Below are 13,699 nucleotides of genomic sequence, written 5' to 3'. Positions count from 1 at the left end.
TTGACCTTATTTTAAGTAGTAGTAGTTGTTGTTGTAGCCAACATGTAATGCACCAATGCCAGCTGGTTACTTTCCAGAAAAATACCTTAAAATACCCTGCCAGTTTTTATTTGATTATTCGAAATATTCTGATGACCTGTGTGTCACTGCAGGTTGATTTGAATTTATCTGCTTGCTCTCCTCTTTATATGTTTTCATTGAATTTTGGTCACACGGCACCCTCTGGTGGTAAACTGCCTCCCCAGCGTAACCGGAACTTCGAGTAGCTGACGCTCTCGACAGCACGGACGTGGTTTTGTGTTACACACAACAATCCGTCGGGCTCGAAGTTGAGTCCCTGTCCGACATGTGTATGGCAGATCGTAACTCGGTCGCTCATTTAAACCCTGTGTATGTGTGTAAGTAATACATTATCGTTATTATTGTGAAGTGTTGTAACTGTTCTCGGCTGCTAGCTTAATCATCCTTAGCCAAACGGTGATGTTTTATCCCGCCCTTCAATTTTTTAGCATTAGCTTAGTCGTGCTAGCATGTCAACAAACTTCTAACTTTAGTTTTGACTACTGTAACATGTCGGCTTATAGAAAATTACACAGTTTTGACTTAACAGGGCTTTTTATTTCAAACAAGTACATTGCTGTCGAGCTAGCAAGTATCAGGCTGCTAACTTTACAGACACAAAGCTCTGGAAATCAGGTTAACTAGTTCACACGATAACGTTACTTTAATATATTCATAATATGTCTGAATGCTGTGTATTGTCCAACCTGTGTTTAGGTGACCATACAGTTACACACTGCTACGCACAGACAAGCACTATAACAGATGTAACGTCCAGCTGAAGCTAATGTATAGTCCACATTCTTGGTTGGGTTTTTTTAATTGAAGATAACGGCCAAACAAACGACTGGATATAAAAGAGTCAGGGTGAAAAGAACAGGACAGATAACACCGACTGTGGACTATATATTTATGTGATTTAAATAATTGTACACTTTGACATTGAGGTGATAGTGTGTATAACTTGAAGTAAATCAGTAAATCCAATCAAAAGTTGTTTTCAGTGTTTACGTTGTCGTTGTTAAGCCATTATTTCTGCTTTAAGTTCAGTTCTATAGTCTCTCTGAGTGATATCTCTTTTTATGCAGTCATAGGTCAAACTGTAGGAAATGTTTGTATATTATATTTCTGTGTCAATCTGTACTATTTCCAGGTTGTCAAAGGCAGATTCCTTTGAGATCCTTCTAGCTGCTTCTGAATCATGAGTGGCTCAAAGCCAGACATCCTGTGGTCTCCCCACCACCCTGACCGCTATGTCATCTGTGACTCTGAGCTGGGACTGTACCGTATTGGGCCTGTGGGCAGCGCAGAAACCAAGGCGGGCACACTCCCACTCTCTGAAGAAACTGCTGCTACTTTACTAGCCATTAACTCTGACACCCCTTACATGAAATGTGTGGCCTGGTACCCAAAACATGAGCCAGAGTGTTTACTTGCTGTGGGCCAAGCTAACGGCAGAGTGGTGCTTACCAGCTTGGGCCAGAGCCACAACTCCACATGTAAGGAGCTTGTGGGAAAAGAGTTTGTGCCCAAACACGCCCGCCAGTGTAACACTTTAGCCTGGAATCCTGTAGACAGTAATTTGCTGGCTGCTGGGTTAGACAAGCACAGAGCAGACTTCTCTGTTCTCATATGGGACATCAGCAGTAAGTTTTCCCCAGAGGCCAGTGTAACAGCTGAGAAGATTCGTCTCTCATCTGTAGATTTGGACTCAAGCACAGTGGTGACCAAACCCCTGTATGAGCTAGGTCAAAATGATGCATGTCTCTCCCTCTGCTGGCTTCTTCGTGACCCAAAGCTGCTGTTGGCTGGTATGCACCGGAACCTTGCAATATTTGACCTGAGAAACACAAGCCAGAAAACATTTGTCAACACCAAGGCCATCCAGGGGGTGACAGTCGATCCACACTTCCATGACCGTGTGGCTTCCTTTTTTGAGGGACAGGTGGCCATCTGGGATCTGAGGAAGTTTGAGAAACCTGTGCTAACGCTCACTGAGCAGCCGAAACCACTCACAAAGGTAAGGTAACAGGTTTTGATTTTGAGTGGATGAGCTAATGTTCATGAGGATTGTGTTTGAAGGCTTTTTTTTTCTTCAGGTGGCTTGGTGTCCAACTCGTACCGGCCTGCTGGCCACTCTGACACGTGACAGCAACATCATCCGCCTGTATGACATGCAACACACTCCCACACCCATCGGTGATGAAACGGAGCCCACCATCATCGAGCGAAGCGTGCAGCCCTGTGAAAGCCAAATTGGCAGCTTCGCTTGGCACCCGTCCTCTCAGAACCGCATGGTGGTGGTGTCAGCAGCCAACCGAGTCATGACTGACTTCACGGTGTTTGAGCGGATCTCTCTGGCCTGGAGCTCCACCACCTCACTCATGTGGGCGTGCGGCAGACACCTCTACGACTGTGTGGAGGATGGGGCTGATGGAGTGGAGAGCGTGATTGAAAAAGACATCGCCACTAAGATGAGGCAGAGGGCTCAGTCCAGGTACGGGCACGATACCGTCCAGGTGTGGAGGAACCACCTGCTGGCCGGAGGGAACGATCCCCAGCTCAAGTCGTTGTGGTGTGATCTGTATTATATCCTTCATGAACTTGGAGTGGCGGAAAGGACTGGCTCAGTGGAATACTAACTCTGCTGTCATTTTAGTGTAAATAAGGAAGTTATGCTCCTTAAAAGATACAGTGCAAAGATGTTACATTCAGTTTTTGTCTTATCCAGAGTTTTATTTCTCCCTTTTCACAGATTTCCTCAGTTTAACAGAGTAAACTGTTCCTCATTCCTCCCTTGGTACAGAATGAAATTAATTAAAGTGACATTCTGTAGTTCTGTAGTTAGATAGTTGAAATTCTCATCTATGATCTGCCATGTTTCATGCCTTCCTTATGCTGCAATGTCAGTTACAATTCCTATATAAGTGTCACATATGAAGCAGTGTGCAGAGGATATGGAGCTGAAACTGCAGGGGAACAAACAGTCTGTTGTCTACTCTGGTATCAAGAACATTGTCAAGACCAGCTCAGGTAAGAAACTGACACTGATACACTGATTGTCTGACCACCTCAAGATTTAATATGATAAAATGGTCTTTGTGAAGAAGAATCAGACCTTGGTTAAATAGTATTTGCAAACATGTTAAGATTTTGTTAAAATTTGATGTTCTGTCTTTATCTTTCTCTTCTACCAAGGCACAACAGAGAGCCGCAGGTGCTGGAGCGGCTCAGACCGTCAGACAGATGTGCCGCGGTACCACAGCGAGGAACGCTCCCTTGCCCTGCGACTCTGTGGCTGGATCAGCCGGGGCCCTGAAATCGACGTCGAGAACTTCCTGCGATCGCTGGAGCAGGAACGTGAGTGGGAGCGGGCGGCTGCAGTCGCTCTGTTCAACCTGGACATCCGCCGGGCCATCCAGATCCTCAACAAGGGAGCCACCGCTGAGAAGGGTGAGCGCCGCAGCACTGTGGAGGGTGGGAGGGTGAAGTGAGAGCAGAGGGATAGGAAACAGGTGTGTCTTTGAAGCCAAGCATTGACAGGAAAGAGGGATGCTTCACATCAAACATATTATTGCAGTCGTGGTGCTGGTGTATGTAAAGCACTTTAGTCATTTTAAATCTAAACAAACAGTGAAAAATAGCCATCACAATATACAAGAGCACAAGATCCTGTCATCCAGTGTCTTGTTTTTCTTCAACCAACACTCTAAACACTACTATGATACAAGACCAAGAAAAGCAACTCATTCTCACATTTGACAACTTGGACCATCAAATATTTGTCAATTTAACTTATCTTAATAGTAATCTTAATCTTAATAGTTGCAGATTTAATTGATTAATCTCCTAAATTAAATTATGTTGTGGCTCAAAATGAAGGATAATCAATAAAAATTCCAACCATTGATATAATCACAGATTTTTAAATCACCTTTTTTGTTCTCTAACTGACACCTCATTGTTTTACACGTCACGGTGATCTGCTTCTGCATTACTGTGGTTTGTAATGTCATGCTGCTTCAGCAGGAAATTAAATGAGCAATATTTTTTATAGCTTTTGTCAACTGCACATGATCTAGAGTGTGTAGAAATGCATGAAATGTCATTCAGGTCAGAAATGTGGAAAACATGTTATTGCACAACAAAGTGTTTTTTTTTTTCTTTAGCGCCTTTTAGTAATATTTTGATACTTGTTTCTGTGAATAAAAACATTTGTTGTGTGATATATTAAAAGAGTAATTGGTATAAATTGTGTTTAACACCAACCAAAATCTTCAAATCAAATGAAATTAAGGTCCTAGGGAATTTCAAAAATGTAACAACAACTGCAACAGAAGAATCTTGTTTTTCACGTGTTTTAAACACTAATCCTGTATCAGCTGCAGTGTTTTTCACACTGAGGTTTAGTGAAAACAGAGAGTGAAGGCTCTTGTTTACACACGTCTTGACTGAGAAAAATTCCACCAATGTAGGTCAAACGTTTTTCTGCTGTGTGTTCTAATGAGGGTTTCCTGAGCATGACTGATGGGGTGATTCATTAGATAAGGTGTGTCAACAGAACCGTCTCAGCAGTTACAGTGTTTTCTCTCAAACAGCAGCTCTGGCTTAATGTACTGATTGTCATCTACACTCTGAAACAATCATATGAACGTTTTATGATAGCATTTTAGTTTAGTTTGACATGTTCCCAGCCTGTGTGGGTGTCTAGTGGGGGTAATAATCTGCAATGAAAACTAGTAGGACTTGTTCCAAACAGCCGTTGTTACTTTTGTGGAAAGTCAAAAGTTGGCCTTTTGAAATCCTTCATAAACACAGTTTGTAATGTTAAACAGTACAAAGCCATTAAGAAGAACCTACACTTCTTTCTTTCTTCCAAACAAGCTGTCTGTACCTCTGAAAAGAGCAAGCATCTTTTTCTTCCATTTGTTTTTAATGCTTCTCTCTGTTGAAGGCTGCAGCATGACCTAACAGAGATATGGTTGTTTTTAATGTGGCTAACCATTAAACAAAGGTCTAATAAAGAAATGCCTGTGTCTAGGAACTAACAGGTGGTTGTCAGTTCAGTAGGTAACCCTAGCTAAAACTAATGCACTGTGATACAGAATGATCACACAGTTGAATCAGTTTCAACAAAAACAACATTATAACCTTCATTAAGGCAGATTTAATGCAGAACTATTGTATTAGGCTTAGCTGGGTGTTCCTAATAAACTGACAAGTTAGTATAAATTCATTGAGAAACGAAACCAGATCACCTTGAACAGTTGTTCCAGAAGCTCAGATCCTCTTGGTGAAAAAAACCTTTCTGTTCAGATGTAGTTTTTGTCTGACCACAGTGGTGCTCTCACAGTAAAGACTCAGCTTCTCAAACTTCTTGTTACTCACAGGTGACCTGAACCTGAACGTGGTTGCCATGGCTCTGTCAGGCTACACCGATGAGAAGTCCTCCCTGTGGAGGGAGATGTGCAGCTCTCTAAGGCTGCAGCTGAAGAACCCCTACCTCTGCGTCATGTTTGCCTTTCTCACCAGTGAGCCTGGAGCCTATGATGGCGTGCTGGTACTGGATCTCTTAATATCATCTTAATATCCACGACTTTTGAAAACTATGTAGTGAATAGGGAAAAAAAATCCTGACATTTTCATTGGCACTCTTTTCTCACTCAACAGTGGCTGTTTTGTTTTTACTTAATAAAAACTTTTGCATATTCGTAACACAGTGATGAATAGGTAGGTAATACTCCAGTGGTTTTTATTGAGAAAATCCTCAGGTGCACAGGAAGAGATGTGTTTCACATTTCCGTCATCAGCACTGTAAGTCATAAAACACTTCACCCAAAGTGAACTGGTGCCCAGAACAGAGTGTGTTTCTCCTTTTTCCTCCCTCTGTTGCATCAGATTCTGGCTACCAGCTGCTGTCACATTTATTTGTCTCTCTAGACCTTTTCCTGGCCAAAAATGATGACTCCATGATAAGAACATTTAGTCAGTTAGTCATTTTGCCTTTGTTACTTGCCATCTTGATTGTGATGATTGGTTTTGTGCAGAAACGTGTCACAGAGCAGAGAAAATTAGAATTACAAGCAAAGCTTTTTTAGTGCCAATATAGAGCATCATATTCTATGTACTGAATATTAGAAGCACATTGAAACTTGTTTACCCAAATTGGGATCCAAAGATCATATTGGAAATGACAATAAAAGATGAAATTCTCTCTCTCTGTTTCAGTATGAGAGCAGTGTTGCTGTGCGGGACCGTGTAGCCTTTGCGTGTATGTTTCTCAGCGACGCACAGGTAACACACTACAAAGTCAAGCTTTTAACACAATTATGTCCTGATAACACCATATTGTAGCTTTGAATAGTAGTTTTTAATTCGCCTTTTCCCTTTGAAATTTGTTATGATGTGTTTGATAAACTGGATTTCTCTGGGGTGTTTGGTTGCAGTTGCCTCGATACATTGACAAACTAACCAATGAGATGAAGGAGGCAGGCAACCTTGAGGGCATCCTGCTGACGGGGCTTAGTAAAGATGGCGTAGATCTTATGGAGAGCTACGTGGACCACACTGGAGATGTCCAGACAGCCAGCTTCTGCATGCTGAAGGTACACAAATACAAACAAAATGTAAACTAATGTCCTTTTTTATTTTCACATCAAGTGTGATTGGAAAGGAGCAGATATTTAGCTGCTTGTGGGCCAAATCCCTCAACAGCAATATTCGATGAAAGCTGAAGTTTTTACCAGTAAATATGACTTTGTGTCATCTTATAATAATCAGTGTCACCACACAAGGAGAGGCACGTAGACTGTCTCATTCTGTGTAAGGTTGTTTTGGTCATTCAGCATATGGTGCTTGAATTGAGTCTCTTAAACATATCAGGTAAATAACACAGACACATAATATAATCCACTTAAATGAAGTACCTTGCTTTAGCCTGTTGACCAGACCAGATTTGGGCATCATAGACACACCTAGCACCAATAACAATTTCAACACCAGTATTTCCTAGTATTTTATTCCAGCTGCTGTAGGTTACCGTCGCAACAGATTGACGGGACAAATGGCATCTGCCCTCAGATACAATCCTAAAACTGTTGTTTCATAAATCAAATTTTATCTATTTAATACTCAAACAAACAAAAATTATTGAATACAAACGTGCCTGTATCTTCTCCACACCTGTAAAACTTCATTGGCCCCTTGTTTTTAACTTTGCAAACTGCATAAGGACTTCTTATGACTCACAACCCAGTAAATTACAGGAAATGACCCAAAATGAAAGGTTTAATGAGTAACCTAAGTTAACTAAATACAAGCGTGCAACAACGAAAAAAAGAAACTGTCTCTCTAATCACTCCCTTGCAGAAATCAATGCACATGCTAAAACATGCCTCTTTATTAATAAAAGGTCATAACTGTTTCTCTCCTCATAACTGCCACCTCTAATAACAATGCACAGCAGAACACATTGGATTTATTCGCTCTCATGCATTTGTTTTTATAAAGAAATCCAAGTGGTGGAACAGGTCTGTAACATTTCAGCATGCTGTCAAACTGTCTTGGTTTGCTTGAAAATATTTTTCGGTTCAATCTGGTTTTGAATATAGCACTGTTGTGCTCAAGCACAAGGCATCCCCCAGCTTGTTAGTAATGCATGTACCCTACATACGTATACACAAACATGTACACATTCCCCAGAGGGATGGGCGCAGGAAGGAGCAGAAAGGGTGAGCCTTGTGGAAACAGGTCGCAGTTCACTATTATCTTCAAGTACACTTTGACTGATTTGTTTCTGTGACTAGCTTTCCAGTGCTATATCCAAACTAAAGAGAAAATATTAAAAAGGCCTAAGCATTAAAAAAAAAAAAATCTCTCTCAACAGGGTTCCCCAGGTGAAGTGTTGAAGGACCCCCGAGTCCAATGCTGGATAGAAAATTACCGCAACCTTCTGGATGCGTGGAGGTTCTGGCACAAACGGGCCGAGTTTGACATCCACAGAGGCAAACTGGACCCCAGCTCCAAACCACTAGCCCAGGTAACTAATGTCAGGGGAGGATTTTTTAAATAACTGTAAGTATTTTCTGATATTTAACAACAAGATTAAACAATTAATCAAAAATAATAAACAGATTAATTATTAATGAAAATAAGTTACAGAAGTCGCAGCCATAAATACTTGTCCTTGAGAATCAGTCATTATAGGTTATTGGTTTAGTTTGATAACATTTTTAGAAATGCATATTTGTTGTCTCAGTTAAACGGCATTACAAGGTGTTGACATGAAATCACATCTCCTCTGGCTCTGATGTGATGTGGCGCTGGCAAATGCAGTCCCACTGTTTACTGTCTTAGACATTACTACCCTCATAACAAAACAGGACGCTCAAACTGTTTATTACAGCACACGTTTGTGCCAGGCAATATGCAGAGTGTCAGCCAAACACATAACACCCACAGCTCTGCTCTGCTCTTCTCTCCAATTCTCGTCATAAAGCCTGTGTCTTAGTTAGACATATCCTTTTACGTTGGAGAAATCTGTTCCAGACACTACACATAGTCTACGTTAATAGACTTTTATAAAGCCTCTACTAAAAATGTTTTTATGGATGATTATGAGTACCCTGGTGCTGTAAGCAAAACTTGGCACTACCTAACATTCCAGTAATCACAGTTAAGCATGCTGGGATTATTGCTGTATTATCTAATACTTATCTCTCCTTCTCTCCCCAAAAAAATGAAATCCAGACAGCTGGTAAGCATGTGCTTGTTGGTTTTACCTTCGTGCTCACCGGTGCTTATCAACTGACCTTTGTGTTTGTTCTTGTGCGGCAGGTGTTTGTGAGCTGCAACTTCTGCGGGAAGTCCATCTCCTACAGCTGCTCGGCGATGCCCCACCAGGGCCGTGGCTTCAGCCAGTACGGTGTCAGCGGCTCGCCCACCAAGTCAAAAGTCACCAGTTGCCCCGGCTGCAGGAAACCGCTGCCACGCTGTGCCCTCTGCCTCATGAACATGGGCACACCTGTTTCCAATTGCCCAGGTAAACTGCCCTGTGTGGAGTGTGTCAACAGATGCTCAGCTGATATTTGCAGTGACAGGATCACAACTTGGAGCAGCTTAAGTGGCTATAATACTTAACTGAGCATTTGCAGGGGAGAATATGTGGACTTTGATCTGGATTTAGGGGCAGTTGCACCTGGCAGTGCAGCAGCCAATCCAGTTTCCTCATCACTGTGACGTCACTCATACCAACGTTGACAATCAAATTTTATTGATTGTTAATATTGACTTATGTTTTTTTTTTCGGTAGGAACAGGGAAGTCAGATGAGAAGGTTGACTTGACAAGGGAGAACAAACTTGCTCAGTTCAACAACTGGTTCACCTGGTGTCACAACTGTCGACACGGTGGCCACGCTGGCCACATGCTCAGCTGGTTCAGGTGGGTTTTCTGACTGGATGCTGCACATGTGTAGTGCATTTTTAGACACATGTGAACATGGTTCCTGTTCATTTGATTTCAGATTCTGAAACAAAACTCTGAAATCGAGGCCTGTTGTTAAATTTTGGCCAACTAAGTAGAATTTATGTTATTTTGTGTCATATACTTATTTTTACATGTCCAATGAAGTGCAAAAATCATCATCCATCAGTTACATCAAGCTGGATATCAAGGGAAGTCTGCAGATGATTGTATGGTCATCAGTAATCCCTGTGTTTCTTAAAGATCCTGTTTTAAATCCAAAGTGGACACATGCTGTCCCCAAAATATTTCTTCTCATAATCAGGCAAAGTAATTCTGCTGATCTATAAAAAGTTAGTGCTGCTTTTACCTGTCACTTAAATGTGAAGGTAAATCTAATGTTCTTTTTAAGACTGATGATTCCCATCCAGTTTAAACAGGTTCTTTAGGAGGCATTCGTTGCATCCTCTTTGAGGGTAAAGCTAATCCTCTAGTTTTACTTCAACAACAGCCCGTAGTTGTCTAATACAGACAAAGGCAAGGTCAGGTAGAAATAATACACCTGTGGCAAAACCCTCTTTGCTTGACTTTTGTCGTGTGCTTTGTTATGCCTCCACACCGGCAACAGCCGTGCCCGGAGGCGTTATGTTTTCGGATTGTCTATCCGTCCCACTCTCATGCACGCGATATTTCCATAACGCCTAGAGGGAATTTCTTCAAATCTAGGACGAGTGTTCACTTGGACTGAAAGATGAACTGATTAGAATTTGGTGGTCAGAGGTCAAAGGTCAAGGTCACTGTGACTTTTTTGGCCATAACTCAAGAATTACTTTGCTAATTATTACAAAATTTAACACAAATGTCTAATAGGATAAAATTATAACACTTTATATCCAAAAAGTCAAATTTCAGCTTCATTGTGAGATTATTAGGTTCTGCAAAAACACTTTGCTGGCCAATTATTCAACACCATAACTCAGGAACAAATGATGATGACAGTTTGATGGAGGCATACAACCCACAAGGCCATTATTCCAGTTTTCATTGTCAGAATTGACAGTCTATTGAAGGGAAGGTATACTGGTCTTCTGTGCCTTCTTTATTCTTGTGGCCTAATGCTTCTGTGTTACCTGTAGTTTTCACATTGCTTCGTGTCTACATGCAGTTACTGACCTCCTTGTGTCTCATTACAGAGACCACACAGAGTGCCCAGTGTCGGCTTGTACATGTAAATGCATGCAGCTGGACACCACAGGGAACCTGGTGCCTTCGGACAGCAGCTAAACAGGACTGTTGGACTCTGAAGTCAAACACCAGCCCAAAGCCAGCCAGCACAGGTTCACTGCTGCACCCACCACACCGACAACTGGGCATGGGACAAAGGGTGATAGCAGTGTCCTTCAAATGGCTGCTCGAATAGAATGACATACTATTAAGTTATAGTCTAGTGAATGTAACGTTGTACCAGAGCCCCACATGAAGAAGGGAGGCAGTGTGTGTTAGTGTTCAGACTAACTGAAGTAATGACAGAAAGGGAGCAAATGCAAACCCACTGCTCTGCTAATGAAAATCCCACTCAGGAGAAATACAAGAGGCTCTGCTCTAATCAGCCTCTTCCAATCTAACCTGAATCAGGCTTATGGTTTTATTGTGATCTATTAAAAAAAATGATAATCAAATGTCCACTCACACATCAGGTTGTAAAGACGTGAACACAGGTGCCAATATGTCTGAGCTATATTTTGTGGCTTGTGTTTTAATACGTTATTTAACGTCTGTGTTTGTCTTATGAAAGGATCTTCACATACCTCATGAAAGCATTGTTCGGGATGAAGGATGGTGCCCCGGGTGACGAGGCGTAGTGTGGCGCTCAATAACAAAACCCTCTTGCTCTCTTCATGTTCCTCTGTGCCACTCTTCATCTGGCATTGTGAGGGAGGGCTTCCAGTGTGAGGGGTGTTTTTTTTTTGGTAGGGGGGTGAGGAATTGGAGAAGGTCGGGGTGGTGGGTGAGGAGGAGGAGAGCGGGAGGGTAGGAGGGTGTTTCTGTATTCACCAGCCCACTCCAGGCCTGTGGCCCATGAAAGAAGCTCCCCAGAAAACAGCAGCTGCTCGGCACTCTGACAAGACCCTCCAGATTGTTCCCCTCATAAAGAACCTCAGCTGCCGGAACACTATTGACTCAAAGAGAGGGCGAGAGAACAGACAGCCTGAGCCCCGTATTCCCCCCCTTACTCCCCCACACCCTCTGACATACACAGACTTGCCCTCTCTTTCTTTCTCCCTTTCTCCGGTGCCCAAATTGCACCCAAAAACTATGCATACCACACATCAATCCAAGGATGGGCGCCGTCTGTGGGGGGGACTGCCGTGTGTAAGCCGCATTGTAAATGGCTTTTCTCTCTTTCTCTGCCACCCTCCCCGCTCTGTCACTAACCCAGGGAGGCATTGTAAGTGAGAGGCGGCCTGCACCAGAGCTGGCTAAATCACTTAGTCATGGAGTAGGGAGGAGGAGGTGAGCAGGAGTCGGGGAGGGAGGGGGGCTGGGCACAGGAGCTACTGTATGCTGCTTTCACCAGGATCTCTTCCCGGTGTGGGAGGTTTTATAGGCCTGCATGCCCTTTTGTGAACTATTTTGGAGTGGAGCTGACAAATTGGCGAGCCGTGTAGCGTCCCGAAAAACAGAGTGGCTGGAATTTCATCCTTTCACTGTTTCTTGTGTTTGCCTTTTAAATAAATTCCGACTGACAAATTGGAGTGCTGCTGAATGGAGGTGTTTTCCATAAGTTTACATGGTTTATTTTTACATTATCATGTTTCATAGACACAGATGGCGTGGGTTCTGTCATGTGCGTACTCGATCTTTGCATAAACGAATTGAGTCACACATTATTCTCCCATGGGAACTCCCACAGAATCACAGACCATCAATGCAGGCTGGAAGATGGACTCTAGCAAAAACAATAAAATTTGCACCTTATATCTCGGCAAGCAATAAAACTCCACATTATCTAAGGCTGAAATCCACTCTTTACCTTGGAAAACATCAGTTGACCAACAGCCTGACCACAATCTGAATCAGGATCAACTTTATTGACCAAGTATGTTTAAGCATACAAAGAATTTGACTCAGGTTTCTAGTAGTTCTCTTGAGCACTTATGCACTGAATCAGTAACACATGCAGGAAATATACAGAGATATACAGGAGAAATAAGGACAACAAAGACAAGCAAGAATAAACTAAGGCTACAACTAATCATTATCAATTAATTGTTAGTCTATGAAAAGTAAAACAAATTGTGAAGAATTTCCCATTGCAACTTCCCAGAGCTCACTGTAATGTCTTCAAATGTTCCTTTCTGACTGACCAACAAACCCAAAACCCCTCTAATTTGAAAACAGTTGCATATTGCATTTTTATTGCACAGTTGCATTTTTTTTTTCTGTTACATGGTCCATTAGTAGAGGTCAATGAAAAGAAAGGAACATCTACATTATCATTATAACTGCATAAAATCCTGCTCAACATGGCCAGATTAATTTTCTAAGAGACCCTGGGGCAAAAACTCGTTGGTGCCCTTTGACCCCACTGTTCATGACGTTTCATCATTTCCCTTAGCACCCTAAAACTTTAAATAATTATCTTATTAATCAAATAGATGATTGACAGGAAAAAATAACCAACAATAATTTTGTTATTTGATTAATTGGGTTAAGTTTAGGGTGGGGTTTTGAAAGCAAAAATTCACCAGTAACATCTTCTCAAATGTAAATATTTGACCGTTTCCGCTGTCTTCCTTTCAGTAAACTCAACATATTTTGGGTTTTTGACTGTTGGCTAGACAAAACTTGACTATGAATTATTGACTGAACAATCAGTCTGAATTAAGAAAATAATTGTCAAACATATTGATAATGGAAATAACTAATGGGTGCTGCATTACAGTCCCCCTATGGTGGAATAATTTATAAGAGTCTAGGCAGATTAGGTGTGAGGATGGAGGTCCTGTTATAATTGATAATGTACAAATATATGTAGACCCAAATTAAATGAATTGAAAAAAAGCCTTTTGGGCCCTGGTGGGTAATCCAGCCTTGTTGCTGATAAAGAAACCCTCAGAAGAGCTTCTGATGCAGCTTGTGGCAAAATTGTATCATATTCTTATCAGCTGTGAAGT

The 13,699-nt window shown here is 41.9% G+C and overlaps 1 protein-coding gene across 3 annotated transcripts; it reads left to right on the top strand.

The window, feature by feature from the left end:
* Positions 1–274: 274 nt before the first annotated feature.
* mios (missing oocyte, meiosis regulator, homolog (Drosophila)) lies at positions 275–12,277 on the top strand. 3 transcript variants are annotated; one of them, XR_007814635.1, is made up of 13 exons: positions 284–390; positions 1,214–2,080; positions 2,160–2,653; positions 2,999–3,093; positions 3,259–3,513; positions 5,451–5,620; positions 6,289–6,354; positions 6,507–6,665; positions 7,946–8,098; positions 8,896–9,100; positions 9,371–9,500; positions 10,715–10,858; positions 11,317–12,277. XR_007814635.1 is itself a non-coding variant. In XM_051076089.1 (12 exons), exons 2-12 carry the CDS (start codon positions 1,262–1,264, stop codon positions 10,803–10,805), a joined length of 2,637 nt encoding a protein of 878 aa, XP_050932046.1. In that variant the 5' UTR covers positions 275–398; positions 1,214–1,261; the 3' UTR covers positions 10,806–12,277. The 3 variants fall into 3 exon arrangements, 2 of the variants coding, with proteins under 2 accessions (XP_050932046.1, XP_050932045.1); XM_051076089.1 differs by having other exon boundaries at positions 275–398; positions 10,715–12,277; XM_051076088.1 differs by having other exon boundaries at positions 10,715–12,277.
* The last annotated feature ends 1,422 nt before the right edge of the window (positions 12,278–13,699 follow it).

The sequence above is a fragment of the Lates calcarifer genome, linkage group LG15 (genome assembly GCF_001640805.2).
Source record: "Lates calcarifer isolate ASB-BC8 linkage group LG15, TLL_Latcal_v3, whole genome shotgun sequence".
Taxonomy (NCBI): Eukaryota; Metazoa; Chordata; class Actinopteri; family Centropomidae; genus Lates; species Lates calcarifer.
This window is presented reverse-complemented; position numbering and strand designations above follow the sequence as displayed.